The sequence below is a fragment of the Mirounga angustirostris genome, unplaced genomic scaffold (assembly GCF_029215605.1).
Source record: "Mirounga angustirostris isolate CCGP_5_RB_7025 unplaced genomic scaffold, mMirAng1.0.hap1 SCAF_2, whole genome shotgun sequence".
Lineage (NCBI taxonomy): Eukaryota > Metazoa > Chordata > Mammalia > Carnivora > Phocidae > Mirounga > Mirounga angustirostris.
The window spans coordinates 177,666,069-177,682,706 of record NW_026991710.1 but is presented as its reverse complement, the minus strand read 5'-3'; the positions used below and the strand labels follow the sequence as shown (position 1 = coordinate 177,682,706).

The window sequence follows — 16,638 nt, the reverse complement described above, 5'->3', positions numbered from 1 at the left end:
TCTCTGGAAATCACCATGGATTACATGACTTTTTCTTCATATTTGAGGGTCACCAGTGAGACCTTTTTTGCTATCTCCAGATCTGTATATCCAGTGGATCACTAGCTACTCACTCCCTTATGCCATAATTGTACTGTGTATGCATCTCTACTATAGCACATCATACTGTATTCCCTACCATAGTGGGAACTACTCCAAGATTTTTATATTCCCATTGCCTGGCACAGTTGAAGCATGGGGTAACAGTGATAAATGGAGCCTAGTAGGGAGATGATGTGGAAGATGAATTATACAAAGCAAAGGTGAGTCACAGGGAAATGATTAGATGGCAGTTGTAATGATAATTTAGGGCTTGTTAACCACGTATTTTAGGTATGGTAGCAGTGGAAAAAGAAAAGAAGGAATGGATGTGAGAGATTCTGAGAGAGCTTGCATTTTATCTCTCACAGTGAAGAGAGAGCAAACAAAATAATAAAGATTTGTACTAAACTACATATTTGTGACCCTCCTTAAATCACTCCCGTAGTTGTGTTTTAAGCTCCCAGCAGAATGTCACAGTAGCTATTAAGGAAGTTGAACTCTGGGGTCTGAGAAATCTGAGTTTTAATGTCAGCCCTGCTGTACAATGTGAATTTGGTCAAATTACTTGCCTTAAGCCTTAACTTTATCATGTCAAGTGATGATGATAATATCCTCATAGGGTTGGTGAATATTGAAGCAAGTAATTGCTATATAGCATTGTCTTTAAAAGGTAAAAACACAGTAAATGGTAAATTTTTAAAATATTTCTCAGTTTGCCTCAGAACTGTTGTATTGTTAGAAAGGCAGAAGGTTACCCTGTTAATCACCTAATCAAATTATAAACAGGAAGGCAAAAGGAGTTCTGATATACATAAAGGTCAAATATAAATGGCTTATAAATTACCTGCTACTTACAACTGTCAATTTGATGTTGATTCACTTTGAAATTTTGCTTCCAATTAGAATGCCTTTTATTTATTTTTCATGGTTAATTGCTCTGGCTAGAACTTTCAATTGAGGAGGAGTGATGGGAGTGGGCACCCTTGTCATGTTCCTGATTTTAGAGGAAAAGTTCATTTTTTTCACCATTGAATATGATGTTAGCTGTGGCTTTGTCATACATGGCTCTTATTATATTGAGATATATTTCTTCTATACACAATTTGGTGAGAGCTTTTATTATGAGAAGGTACTGAATTTTGTCAAATACTTTATCTATTGAGATGATTATATTTTTATCCTTTATTTTGTTAATGTGGTGCATCACATTTGTTGATTTGTGTATGTTAAACATGCTTGCATCCCATTCGATCATGGTGTAACATGCTTTTAATGTGCTGTTGAATTCTGTTTGCTAGAATTCTGTTGAGAATTTTTGCATCTATATCAAGGATATTTTTTTTTAAACAGGCTCAAAGTATATTTGATGTTTATTAAGGCAAGGTTTTCTCCAAATCAACTCTTTCTATAGAAATTCCTTGTATTTTTCCTTAGTTCTTATTAAGAAAATCTTTTTTTTATTCTTATGTTAATCCCCATACATTACATCATTAGTTTTAGATGTAGTGTTCCATGATTCATTGTTTGTGCATAACACCCAGTGCTCCATGCAGAATGTGCCCTCCTCAATACCCATCACCAGGCTAACCCATCCTCCCACCCTCCTCCCCTCTAGAACCCTCAGTTTGTTTTTCAGAGTCCATCGTCTCTCATAGTTCGTCTACCCCTCCTATATTAAGGATATTTACCTGTAGTTTTTTTTTTTATTTTTGTTGTTTTGTTTTGTTTTGTTTTTCTTATAGTGTCTTTATCTGGCTCTGGTAACAGGGTAATGCTGGCCTTGTAAACTGAGTTTGGGAGTATTCCCTTCTGTTCATTTTTTTGGGGAAGAGTTTAAGAAAGATTGGCATTAATTCTTCTTTAAATGTTTGGTAGACTTCCTCAGTGAAACTATCCGATCCTGGCCTTTCCATTGTTGGAAGATTTTTTATTACTACTTTAATCTCCGTAATTATTGGTCTGTCAAGATTTTCTCTTTCTTCATGATTCAGTCTTTATCTTTTTCTTTTATTTCAGCTTTATTAAGGTATAGTTGATAAATAAAATTGTGATCTATTTAAAGTGCACTTTGTGGTGGTTTGATATGTGTATACATGTGAAAAAACTCCCATCAGCCAGTTAATGAACACATCCATCACCTCACATATTTATCTTTAGGTGTTGGTTTTGTTTTTGTTTTTTTTTTTTTTTTGGTGAAAAGAACATTTTAGATCTATTCTCTTAGCAAATTTATTTTTTTAAAGATTTCATTCATTTATCTATTGTATAGAGAGAGAGAGTGGGTGGGCGGCCAAGGGAGAGGAGAGAAAGAATCTCAAGCAGACTCTGCACTGATTGCAGAGCCCAACATGGGGCTCAATCTCATAACCCTGAGATCATGATTGGAGCTGAAATCAAGAGTCAGATGCTCAACTGACTGAGCCACACAGGCACCCTCTCTTAGCAAATTTCAATTATTATTTTTTAATATAGTCTTATCAACTGTAGTCACTGTATTTTACACTAGATCATCAGACCTTATTCATCTTATAGCTGAAAGTTTGTACCCTTTTTACCAACCCCTCTCTCTTTCCCCCTTGGACCCTTTCAATGCTATTGGTGATTTATTATTTCATAGCAAAAAAACTATAAAACTACTTTGATTGTGAGGACTAAGAAAGAGTTATTAATATTTTTGAGTCTAGCTATTCTTTCTTAAAACAATATTTAATGAGCATGTTTTACATGCCAGGAACTATGATATATCGGTGAACAAGACAGGTGAAGTCCATACTGTTGTGATACATAGATTCTAATAAAGAGAAACAGATGGGCACCTGGGTGGCTCAGCAGTTAAGTGTCTGCCTTCAGCTCAGGTTATGATCCCAGGGTCCTGGGATCAAGTCCACGTCGGGCTCTCTGCTCAGCAGGGAGCCTCTTTCTCCCTCTCCCTCTGCCTGCTGTTCTGCCTGCTTGTGTTCTCTCTCTCTCTCTCTCTGTCAAATAAATAAATAAATAAAATCTTCAAAAAAAGAAACATAAGATTAGAAAAAGAGATGAGTGGAGGGTGGATGGATGGACAGATGGATGGATAGATAAATAGGATGATGGATGGATATAATTGATACATGTAGATAAACAAGGTAATAGATTATAAAATAATGATATACTGTAGAGGTTGAAGGGAAGAAACTCCTTTAGCTTGAAATGTCGATGAATATTCAAGCAAAACCTGGTTGGCCAGCAAAGGGAAATTCTGAGACGAGAGACAAGAAAGACATAGTTCCTGCTGTAGAAACCAGTTTGGTGTTTTAGAAAAACTGAATTGCAGATCTGTACCTCTGAAACAAATAATACAATGTATGTTAAAAAAAAAGAAGAAGAAGAAGATAGCAGGAGGGGAAGAATGAAGGGGGGGAAATCGGAGGAGGAGATGAACCATGAGAGACGATGGACTCTGTAAAACAAACTGAGGGTTCTAGAGGGGAGGGGGCCTGGGGGGATGGGTTAGCCTTGTGATGGGTATTAAAGAGGGCACGTTCTGCATGGAGCACTGGGTGTTATACGCAAACAATGAATCATGGAACACTACATCAAAAACTAATGATGTAATGTATGGTGATTAATATAACAATAAAAATAAAACAAAAAACAAAAACAAAAAAAGAACTGAAAAACAACCAGTATGGCTAAAGCACACCAAGAAACAAGAGAATGGTAGAACATAAGGCCAGAAAGTATAAATGCAGTGTACATGATACTCAACCATATGGGCCATGAGAAAGTTGAGATGTAGAGAGTAGGCACAGAGGTATTTAACTCATAGTTCTCTCAGGTTAAAATTATAAAGTGAAATGAGCCTCTGCTGCCTCCTCTGGGGATTCCTCTCACCCCCAACTTTCCTTTATGCTCTCAGGCTACCTTGTAACATAAACAGAACATTTGATGGATTAAATGCACTGCCTTTGGAGAGATTACAAAGTAATTGCATTACTCAGCAGACATGTCTTATATACATACCATGTACTAGTTTTAAGAAGACATAATGATATTAAAAATAACATGTACTTTGCATATATCTTGCTTAATCTTCATGAAACTCTATGAGTGCATGCTATTATTTATACTCATTTCCTTTTTTAAATTTGAGTTTTGTTGACATGCAATGTTACATTAGTTTCAGTTGTACAACTTAGTGATTTGACAAGTTTATATATTACATTATGTTCACCACAAGCATAGATACCATCTGTCCCATTACATTGTTATTACATTATCATTGACTATATTCCTTATGCTCTGCTTCTTATTCCCATGACTTACTCATTCCATAAGTGGAGGCCTGTATCTCCCTCTCCCCTTTACCCATTTTGCTCAACTTCCCATCCCTTTTCCCTCTAGCAACCATCAGTTTGTTCTCTGTATTTATACAGAAATTCTTGGGTGCCTGGGTGGCTCAGTTGGTTAAGCGACTGCCTTCAGCTCAGGTCATGATCCTGGAGTTCCGGGATCGAGTCCCGCATCGGGCTCCCTGCTCGGCGGGGAGTCTGCTTCTCCCTCTGACCCTCCTCCCTCTCATGCTCTCTGTCTCTCATTCTCTCTCTCTCAAATAAATAAATAAAATCTTTAAAAAAAAAAAAAAGAAATTCTTTTTGTTTACTCACCTTTTTTAGATTCCATTTGAGTGGAATCATATGGTATTTGTCTTTCTCAGTCTGACTTATTTCACTTAGCAAAATATCCTCTAAGTCCATCCATGTTACTCAAATGGCATGATCTCATCCTTTTTTATGGCCATGAAATATTTTATGGCCATATATATGTATATATCATATCTTCCTTATCCATTCATCTACTGATGGACACCTAGATTGCTTCCATGTCTTGGCTATTTAAATAATGCTGCAATAAACATAGGGATGAATACATCTTTTAGAGTTAGTGTTTTCATCTTCCCTGGATAAATACCCAATAGTGGAATTACTGGATCACTACATAATATGATATATCTATTTTAATTCTTTAAGGAGCCTCCATATTCTTTTCCATGGCGGTTGCACCAGTTTACATTCCCATGAACAGTGCACAAGGGTTCCTTTTTCGCCACTTGCTTGCCAACCCTTTTTGTTCCTTGTCTTCTTGATTTTAGTTATTCTAACCGGTTGGGGTAATATCTCACTGTGGGTTTGATTTACATTTCCTTGATGAATAGTGATGTTTAGCATCTTTTCATGTGTCTATTGGCCATATGTGTGTCTTTGAAATAATACCTGTTTAAGTCCTCTGCTCATTTTTTTTAATAAGTTGCTTGGTTTTTGGTGTTGAATTGTATAAGTTCTTTATATATTTTGGATATTATTAGATATATCATTTGCAAATATCTTCTCCCATTCAGTCAGTTCTCTTTTTGTTTTCTTGATGGTTTCCTTTTCTGTGCCAAAGCTTTTTATTTTGATGTAGTCCCAATAGTTTATTTTTGCTTTTGTTTCCCTTGCCTTAGGAGACATAGCTAGAAAAATGTTGCTATGGCTGATGTCAGAGAAATTACTGCCTGTGTTCTTTTCTAGGATTTTTATGGTTTCAGGTCTCACATTTAGGTATTTAATCCATTTTGAGTTTATTTTTGTGTATGGTGTTAAAAAGTGGTCCAGTTTCATTCTTTTACATGTAGCTGTCCAGTTTTCCCAGCACCATTTATTGAAAAGACTGTCCTTTCTCCATTGTGTATTATTGCCTCCTTTGTCATAGATTAGTTAACCATTTAAATGTGGCTTTATTTCTGGGCTCTCTATTCAGTCTATTGATCTATGTGTCTATTTTGTGCCAGTACCATACTGTTTTGATTACTACAGCTTTGTAGTATAACTTGTAATCTGGGGTTGTAATACCTCCAGTTTTGTTCTTTCTCAGGATTGCTTTGACTATTTGGAGTCTTTTGTGGTTCCATACAAATGTTAGTATTATTTGTTCTAGTTATATTAAGAATGTTGTTGGTATTTTGATAGGGATAGCATTGAATGTGTAGGTTGCTTGGGCAATAGAGACATTTTGACAATACTAATTCTTCCAATCCGTAAGTACAGAATATCTTTCCATTTGTTTGTGTCACATTTAATTTCTTTCATCAGTGTTTTATAGTTTTCAGAATACAGATCTTTCTCCTCTTTGGTTAAGTTTATTCCTAGGTATTTTATTCTTTTTGATGCAATTGTAAATGGTTTTGTTTTTTAATTTCTCTTTCTGCTACCTCATTGTTAGTGTATAGAAATGCTACCAATTACTGGGTATTAATCTTGTATCCTGCCACTTGATTGAAGTTATTTATACTTCTAGTAGTTTTTTGGTGGAGTCTTTAGGATTATCTATGTATACTATCATGTCATCTGTAAATAGTGACAGTTTAATTTCTTCTTTACCAATATAAATGCCTCATTTATTTTTCTTGTCTAATTGCTGTGGCTAGGACTCCTAGTACTATGTTGAATAAAAGTGTTGAAAGAGGACATCCTGGGCTTGTTCCTGATCTTAGAGGAAAAACTCAGTTTTCCCCATTGAGGATGATGTAACCTGTGGGTTTTTCATATGTGACCTTTATTATATTGAGGTATATTACCTCTAATCCCATTTTGTTGAGAGTTTTTATCATGAATCAGTGTTGAATTTTGTCAAATGCTTTTCCTGCATATATTGAGACGATCATAGGATTTTTATCCTTCAGTTTGTTGATGTAGTGTATAATGTTGATTGATTGCAAAAATTGAACCATCTTTGCATTCCAGGAATAAATCCCACCTGATCATAGTGAATGATCTTTTTAATTCGTTGTTGTATGTGGTTTGCTAATATTTTGTTGAGGATTTTTACATCTATGTTCATCAGGGATATTGCCCTATAATTTGTTTTTGGTTTTTGTTTGTTTTGTTTTGTTATGGTGTCTTTGTTTGGTTTTGGTATCAGGGTAATGCCCACCTTGTAAAATGTACTGGGAAGCTTTCCTTCCTCTTCTTTTTTTTTTTGGAATAGTTTGAGGAAAATAGATCTTAACTCTTCTTTAAATGTCTGGTAGAATTCACTTGTGAATCTCTCTGTTCCTGAACTTTTATTTTTTGGTAGTTTTTTTTATTGCCAGTTCATTTTCATTACTTATAATTGGTCTGTTAAATTTTCTATTTCTTCCTGGTTCATTTTTGGAAGATTGTATGTTTCTAGGAATTTATCCACTTCTTCTATTGTCTCGTTTGTTGGCATATAATTTTTCATAGTATTCCCCTGTACTCCTTTGTATTTCTGTGATGTCAGTTGTTACTTCTCCTCCTTATCTCTGATTTTATTTATTTGGGTCATTTCCCTTTTTTTCTTAATGAATGTGGCTAAGGGTTTGTCGATTTGGTTTCAGAGAACCAGCTCGTGTTTTCATTGATCATTTTATTTATTTTTTAGTCTCTATGTCATTTATTTCTGCTCTGGGTCTTTATTATTTATTTTCTTCTATTCACTTTGGGCTTTGTTTGTTCTTATTCTAGTTCCTTTAGGTGTAAGGTTAGGTTGTTTGTTGTTTTTTTTCTTATTTCTTGAAGCAGGGCTGTATTGCTTTATACTTCCCTCTTGGAACTGTTTTGGCCTTGTCACAGAGATTTGGGACCATTGTACTTTCATTTTCATTTCTCTCCATGTATTTTTTTAAATTTTCTATTCTTTGATTGCTTCATTGATATGTTTGTTGTTTAGTATCCTCTTGTTTAGTCTCCACATGTTTGTGTTTTTTCCAGTTTTTTTCCTTGTGATTTATTTCTAGTTTCATACCACTGTGGTCAGAAAAGATGCATGGTATGATACCAGTCTTCTTAAATTTATTGAGGCTTGTTTTATGGCCTAGTATGTGGATGTGTTCTGGAGAATGTTTCATGTGCACTTGAAAAGAATGTGTATTCTGTTGTTTCTGGGTGGAATATTCTGTATATATCTGTTATGTCCATCTGGTCCAGTGTGTCATTCAAAGACATTGTTTCCTTATTGATTTTATCTGGATGATCTATCCATCCATTGATGTAAGTGAAGTGTTAAAGTTCCCTAGTATTATTGTATTACCATCAATTTCTCTCTTTATGTCCATCAGTATTTGTTTTTTGTATTTAGGTGCTCCAGTATTGGGTGTATAGATATTTACAAATGTTACATCCTCTTGTTAAATTGATCCACTTATCATTATATTATGCCCTTCTTTGTCTCATTAGTCTTTGTTTTAAAGTCTGTTTTGTCTGATGTAAGTATTTCTAACCTGCCTTTTTTTTTTTTCACTTCCATTTGCATGGCGAATGCTTTTCCTTCCCTTTCACTTTCAGACTATATGTGTCTTTAGGTCTGAGGTGAGTTTCTTGTAGGCACCATATAGATGGGTCTTGGTTTTTTTTTATCCATTCTGCCACTCTATGTCTTTTGGTTAGAGCATTTGGGCCATTTACATTTAAAGTAATTATTTTTTATTTATTTAAATTCAATTATCCAACATATAGTACATCATGAGTTTCAGATGTAGAGTTCAGTAATTTATCAGTTGCATGTAACACCCAGTGTTCATCACATCACATGCCCTCCTTAATGACCATCACCCAGTTACCCCATCCCCCCAGCCACCTCCCCTCCAGCAACCCTCAGTTTGTTTCCTATAGTTAAGAGTCTCTCATGGCTTGTCTCCCTTTCTGATTTCTTCCCATTCAGTTTTCCCTCCCTTTCCTTATGGATTCTCTGCACTGTTTCTTATATCCCACATATGAGTAAACCATATGATAATTGTCTTTCTCTGATTGACTTATTTCATTCAGCATAATAACCTCCAGTTCTATCCACGTCAGTGTAAATGGTAAGATTTCATCCTTTCTGATGGCTGAGTAATATTCCATTGTATATATATACCACACCTGCTTTATCCATTCCTCTGTCAATGGACATCTGGGCTCAATTTAAAGTAATTATTGATAGGTATATTCTTATTGCCGTTTTAAAATTTTGTTTTCTGGTTGTTTTTGTAGTTCTTTGTTCCTTTCTTCTTCTCTAGATCTCTTTCTTTTAATCGATGGATATCTGTAGTGTTTTGTTTGGCTTTATTTCTCTATTTTTTGTGTATCTACCATAGGTTTGGGGTTTGTGATTTTTCATGAGGTTCACATATAACATCCTAAGTTAATAGCAGTCCATATTCATTTTATGGTCATTTAAGTTCAAACACATTGAAAGAAGGAAGGAAAGAAGAGGGAAGGAAGGAAGGAAGGAAAGAAAGAATATATGTTGTTATATTTTATATCTTTTTATACATATTTTTCTTATGTCTAATTATGGCCATTTCTTTTCCACTTAAAGAAGTTCCCTTCACATTTCTTGTAAGGCTAGTAAAGTGGTGATAAATTCCTTTATATTTTGTTTGTCTGGGAATTTCTTTATTTCTCTTTCAAATCTGAATGATAACCTTGCCAGATAGAGTATTCTTATTTATAGGTTGTTTTTTTTTCCCCCCCTTCAGCACTTTGAATATATCATATATATCACTCTCTTCTGGCTTGCAAAGTTTCTGTTGGAAAATTAGCAGATAATCTTACAGGTTTTCCCTTGTAAGTAACTCTTTGTTTCTCTCTTGTTTTTAAGATACTCTCTTTATCTTTAACCTTTGACATTTCAATCATTATGTGCCATGGCATGGACCTCCTTGGGTTCATCTTGTTTGGAACTCTCTGTTCTTCTTGGACTTAGGTATCTATTTCCCTCCTAGGTTAGGGAAGTATTCAGTTATTATTTCTATCTGTTTTCTACACCTTTCTCTTTTTTTCAAGGATCACTATAATATGAATATTTGTTCACAGGATGTTGTCCAAGAGATCTCAGTCTATCCCCATGGTTTAAAATTATTTTCTCTTTTTGATCTTAAGCTTGTATGCTTTTCATTATCCTTTCCTTCAGATCACTCATCTGTTCTGTATCCCCTCATCTACTGTTGATTCCCTCTAGTGTGTTTTTTATTTCAGTTATTGTATTCTTCAACTTTTCTTGGTTCTTTTTAATATTTTCTATTTCTTTATTGAAGGTCTCACTGAGCTCTTCCATTCTTTAGCCCAGTGGGCATGATTATGATCATTACTTTAAATTCTTTATCAGACAGATTGCTTATATCTGTTTCATTTAGTTCTTTTCTGAGGTTTTTTTCTTGTTCTTTCTTTTGGAGCATATTCCTCTTTCCCCATTTTGCTTGACTTCCTGTTGTTTGTTTCTGTGGATTAGATGAAACAGCTACTTGTCCTGAAGTTGAAGGAGTGGTCTTGTGTATGGTGTCCCCTATGTAGACTCTGCGCTGTGCTTTTGTTGGCTAGCTGTATGTGCTAGTTATTTTCTAATAAAATTAAATATTAGAAAAAATTAATTAGAAAAATTAAATAAAGAAAAAAATAATATAAAAGACAAAAGAAAATAATGAAATAAAAGAAGAAAAGAAAAAAGAGAAGAAAGAACAAAATCAAAAAGAATAAAATTAAAACAAGACAGGACAAATTTTAAAATGTAAAAAAAAAAAAAATTAGAATAATTAAAAGTTAAAAAAACAAAACACAAAACCATGGCTGGCCTATTTTCTCTGCCCCAGTCACAGGGTGACTGGTGTAGGCTGGTGGACCCTGGGCTCACTGAGACTACAAACTCCCTATGACAACTAGACCCATCAGGACCTTCCTGGTATGCCATTAGGACCCTCCATTTGTGGTGTCTGAAACTTCTCCTCTTGACAGCCAAATCCTGCTCCAGCCTGGGCTTTTAAGGCTGAGGGGGAGAGAGCATCCTCACAGTTCCTCAGCCCTTTTAAACTCTGCCTTCTCTTTTCTGTGCCCCAGCATGACTAGGGCTGGTGTGGGCTTGCAGACCCTGGGCTCACTGGAGTTGCAAACTCACAGAGATAACTGGGCACTCCCATTATGGTGTCTGGATCCTGCTGCAGTCTAGGCTTTTAAGGTGGGATGGGAATATAAACCGGCTTGTTCTCCAGTTCCTCAGACCTGGAGAGCTTTCTTGCAGCTCCTTTGCAGCCTGGCAGAGTTCTATTGTTGTCTGTTTTCTGTGCTAGTTGCTCTTTTAAACCATGTTTTGTTTTTTGTGTTTTTTGTTTTGTTTTGTTTTTTGTTTTTTCTGTGCCCAAAGACAGAGGGGCCTGTTCCTGGTCCCTCAGTGCTATCCCTCCCTCCCCACTGCCATTTGCAGTGTTAGGAGCAGGAGTTCCCTTTGTTACCATCCATCTTTATTGCTGTTCTCTTGCCATTCTCTCTGTCTTTAGTTGTTCAGTAGCTAGTCAGTCAATTTTCAGTTCTTCACAAGGATTTGTTCTATTAATAGGTGTAATTTGGTATGATCTGTGGAGGAGGTGATTTCAGAATCTTCCTACATCACCATCTTGAACCTGAACTCTATTATACCCATTTCCAAATGAGGGAATTGAATCACACATGTCAAAGCATAATTCTTAGCACTCAAATAGCTCATAATTTATTAGGTAGACAGACTAAATGAATCCAAGCCATTGTAGGTATCACCATGGAGGTCAGATGAGAACACAGACAAAAATGAGGTGAGGAGAAATGAGAACTGTCTTTTCATTTGACACTCACAATCTCCCTCTTGCATAAGGGATGTTAAGTGAGTTACTCAGGTCATATAGTGAGTAAGGGGTATCTATGGGCTTCTACCTCCTGACTTACTGCAGTGCCCAGCTAGCTCCCACTACTGCCCTTCTAATTTTCAATAAGCTGTTTAATTACTAAAGAAGTATATTAACACTTTCTCTAGTATTTGCCCTTTAAAATCAGACCCTCTGAAAAGTTACAGTTCTTTATTACAAACTAATGCATGGTTATGGGTGACATGTCAGTGTCAGTTGTCAGCAACTCTAGCATGTCAGTGTGTGTTGGGAGTAGGAAGAGGTGGAAAGATGCTGGTAGCAGGGGAAAAAGGCCTGAAGAGAGTATGTACATGCCTTTCATATCAATGCATTTTTTTAATAGGATCTGGAGTCAGGATCTGAGAGTGGAGCAGATACCATTTCAGTAAATCAGACACAAATAAATTTGTCTTCCAACTCTGAATCTACCGACCTACCATCTTCCAGCCCAGTGGCCAGTTCTGGAACCAAACCCAAGTCTACGGTAAGTTATAAATGATAACAGTCAGTTTTAACATGAAATGCTGATAATCATAAGGTAAGAGTTGATATCTCATCCATTCAATATAGAAGAAATACTCCTTGAGTCTTAGTTTCAGTGACTTGATAGCATTTAATTAAGTACAATCCAACATATGTTGTTTGTTTGCTTTATAACCGATAACACAAGTACTTCACTAAAACAGGTCATGGTTCTAGAATTATGTAAAATATAGTATCAAAATATAGTATAAACATTTGCTGTACACTCAGATCTTTAAAGAACCAAGAGCAAAAAATCTAGAGATGGTTCTCCCTGAATTATTATCCTGACCACACCACTTACTAGTCAGAAAATCGCCTAAGACTAGATAGAGAGATAGAGATATATAAATTCACACACATCATAAATTTTATGTGGGTATTAAATGACATAGTTCATGTAAAGTACTTAGTGAAATGCTTGGCACAGAATAAATACTGAGTAAATGTAAGCTACCGTCATTATTATTATGATGCTTCCTCAACTTTACAGTGCTACCAAAACAAATAAAAGGAGAATTACCACATGTAATAATATAGCAGGGTGTATTGTAAATAAAAGACATTTTCCTTTAAGTAAAAAGTTGAACGGCTACAGGAAAGCAGTATTTGACTGTAAAAGGTAACATTTATGGAGGAAGTAATTACTACTTCAAATATCTGAAGTCCCAGCAGCTCAAAAATAACCTTTCCTAGTTTAGTGAAAATCACAGTGGCGTATTATTTTTTTTAATGCCCATGTTAGCTTAACACAGAGAAACAAGTTTGGATTGCTTGTTTGCCTGACTTTAAAATAAAAGGCAAGTTTGAAATAGGACTCAAAAGAGAATACTCTGAATTTAACATGGTAGATATGTTCAATTGCAAGAATATCTAGAGCATTTTTTAATAGAATATTTATTGAGTGCACTATGCTAGATGAAAGAGTGGGAGTGGAGTAAAACATATTTTCCATCTTTAAAGAGCTCACAATCTAGCAAAGCGGGGTAGGTAAGTAAACAGTGAAATGCAATATCATACTATATGGTAGAGCTAAAAAATTGGAAATAGGAACCAGTGATCTGCTACATAATGCTGTTGTTGGGTACAATGAAAAACAGGGTCAAAAATAATGTGTGTCAACAGGCAGCTGCAATGAATTGGTGCTCTTATTTTTCATAATGGGTAAAGAAGGTTAAAATGCAAAATTTAAATATGGAACAAAATGATCTCACTTCACCACATTCTTACTGAAGTAAAAGGTCAAAGCCTCTCAATGGTTTTAAACTGAAGGTTTAGGAACCATTGGAGCATTGGCTCTTTGAACATTGGGACAGGTATGGGGCTGACTTATAAGAAAAAAGTAGAAAGGAAGTTGAATTCACTTTTTAAAGGTATTTATGCTTAAATTCTCTTTTTAAAGCACATGCTATTATCCTGAAGAGCAGTTCTTTTCTCTCTGATATTTATTCCACGCTCATCTTTTACTTTAGAGTAATTACCATTGGTATCTGCTATTTCTCCCTTGAAAGATACATATTTTAGTGTTTGATCACCTTATGATTTGTAACAATTTTTACAACTTTGTGTGCAATTCTGTCCCTTTTCTTCAATACCCCCATGTTTATAAATGTGCTCATGTTTATAAATGCATTTCTACCGAGATATGTCTATATATATATAAAGTTTTAGAATGAGAAACATAAAACCATCAGTTTTGGGGGGGACTTTAATCCTTTAAAATACTTGAAGATGGGTCTGTTTTCAAATTCTTCATGTTTGCCATATCAATTGACCAAACTATTCACCCCACAGGCAAAATTAAGAAATACTAAAATTGGGGCACCTGGGTGGCTCAGTTGGTTAAGCATCTGGCTTTGGCTCAGGTCATGATCTCAGGGTCCTGGGATCCAGCCCCACATCAGGCTCCTTGTTCAGCAGGGAGCCTACTTCTCCCTCTTCCTCTGCACACACACCCCCAGCCCCCAGCTGGTGATCTCTCTCTCTCTCTCAAATAAATAAAATCTTTAAAAAAAGAAATACTAAAATCAGTTATTGAACAGAAACATACTTTTCCATGCCCCTAAAACAAATATTTACTGAAAAGTAGTCAACTTTGGATAAAACTGTGACTCTCTACCCAGCTGTTCAGGTGTGACTTGTTACCTGGGCGCACAGTCACAGCTTCGTAGTAATGCCACCCCTCATTAGTCAGTGAGCACTGGGAATCATTATGCAGTGGACTTCGCCTCCAAACACAATATTCCACTTCAAGACAACCAAAAACTGCTTAACCCATCTTGACCAATACCACAGGCAGTTAGAGAACTGTACATGAAACTCTGTCCAGCTACTGAACTATAATTTAGTAAAATTCTCCAGCAGGCCATGAGAAGGACCCAGAAAGAAACACCCCACTGTCAAAGACAACTGACTTTTAGGAAATTTCTCAAAGAAAATGGCCAATAATTAAAATAGCTTGAAAAGCAAGTTTTTGTTTTGGGGGAAGGGTTGTTTTAATGTGTGTGTGTATTTAATTTTGTGTTATTATTGGTGTTGATGCTTTTGAGTACAATTCCTTTTTACTACAGTTTGAAAATAATTCTTTGGCCTTATGGGTCAGTTCTATGTTTTCAGTTGTTTCTGGGTAGGAATATTAGAATGAAGACTTTTACCTCTTTTGTCAGAGAGTAAACAGATATTTACCCTGTCAATTTGGAGCTTGGGAAATTATCTATTTGTGTAATGGCAGTCTGGCTCCTTTGTGAAAAGCGAGAAAGCTCCAGTATCCTACAGAGCCATTCTTTTCACCAGGAACTAAAATTCCAAATTTAATATTAAGCAGAAACATTAAATTCTAAGAACACCTACTTCTAACATCCACTCATAATGAACTAAACTTCTGCTCCATAATGTAATATGTTTACAAAATGTTTACTTTTATTTCAGAATTATTTAATGTTACATTTGATTTGCTGCTGTGAAATCTATTTATAATGGTGACTAACTATCACAAATATTTGGCTTTCCTTTTGTATGTAAGACCTCTGGGTTTCTCCGTGCCTATTTTTTCTATAAGATTTCTTTTATATGTATTATTAGAACAGGACCAATGAGTAATCTTCAGATTTTTCATGAAGACTATGTATATATCATGCCAAAGAGTGAGCATTAAAGTAGATTTCTGTGATGTATTTCACACAAAAATGAAAAAGTCCAAAGGTAGGATACCCAGTACCTACCAAAACACACATTAGAAAAAAGAGATCTAGTGTTTCATGTCCAAAAAATCACCAATTTCTCTCCCAAAATCTGTGATTTTTTCTTTTGAAACAGTCTCATAATGCCTTTCTTGAGAGACACTTTCACAAACAACCCATGATTAGTCATATTACTTTTATACAAAGTGCTATGACTCATTCTAGAATGATATACTGACATCCTTCTGGCCATGGTATCAGTTGCTTAAGTTGTTCCTGTATTCATGAATATGGGGTTGTTACATGAAAGATTTTAAAGCAGGACACTAAAACCTCAGGGGTTTTGTTGTTTTTTCTGAAGATACTTGTAAGTGTAGGTGTTCATTAAATTACTATTCATCATACATTTATGAAGAGAGAAACCGAGCCCTAGAAAATAAAGAATACAACGTATTTCATTTGTAGAATAAGTAACTGGAGGAACAGGGACAGTCTAGCATTCTGTAGAATAACCGAGAGCATCATTAAAGAGCAATGCAAGGATATGGTTTCAATTTAGTCTAAATTCCTCTTCCCTCTTTGTCCCAGAAACTCCCTTAGTTGCCTTGTGATAGAATTCTAATAACAGTGATGAAACCCTCAATCATTTGGGCATGTTGGAACCACAGCTAGACAGAGCAGCTTTGAGTATGTCCTAAACTATCTAAAGGAATTTTGAAACATATTGGCATTCACATCAGAATGTATTATGTACTGGAAAATAACCCTTTTATTGAAGACATCAAAAACAGCAGAAATTATTAACCTTCGTTATTGTAATTGCTACAGAATAAAAAAGACAGATACATCTTATTTTAACTCAAGGTGGCAACAGTAGGTCTAATTCCACAGATTGAATACACCCCTCATCTTTTCATCATTACTACCAAAATAGCAATGGGATAGATGAGGGAAAAGATCAACTGGTGGAGGGATGGGAGCTTAGGGCAGGCAGAATGATGCCCAGCCAGACCCTGCCAACTCCTTTAGAGAGAAGTTGAAAATAAATCTTGCCTAAAGGCTGCCATGGTGTGACAAAAATAGAGCTCTGGAGTATGCCCTCACTACAGTTCATGATCATTTCTAGATGACTTTTAAAAAGACTCCCGATACTATAATCAACATAATAGCCCACTGCTTTTACTGACA

The 16,638-nt window shown here is 35.5% G+C and overlaps 1 protein-coding gene across 6 annotated transcripts in view; it reads left to right on the top strand.

Annotated features, from left to right (window-relative positions):
- DLC1 (DLC1 Rho GTPase activating protein) overlaps positions 1-16,638 on the top strand; it is a 424,683-nt gene that overhangs the window by 116,376 nt on the left and 291,669 nt on the right. For all 6 annotated transcript variants that reach the window (XM_045879747.3, XM_064585605.1, XM_045879754.3 and 3 more), the window contains exon 4: positions 12,093-12,233. In XM_045879747.3, coding sequence (XP_045735703.1) covers positions 12,093-12,233 — 141 coding nt within the window. The remainder of the gene's footprint in view (positions 1-12,092; positions 12,234-16,638) is intronic.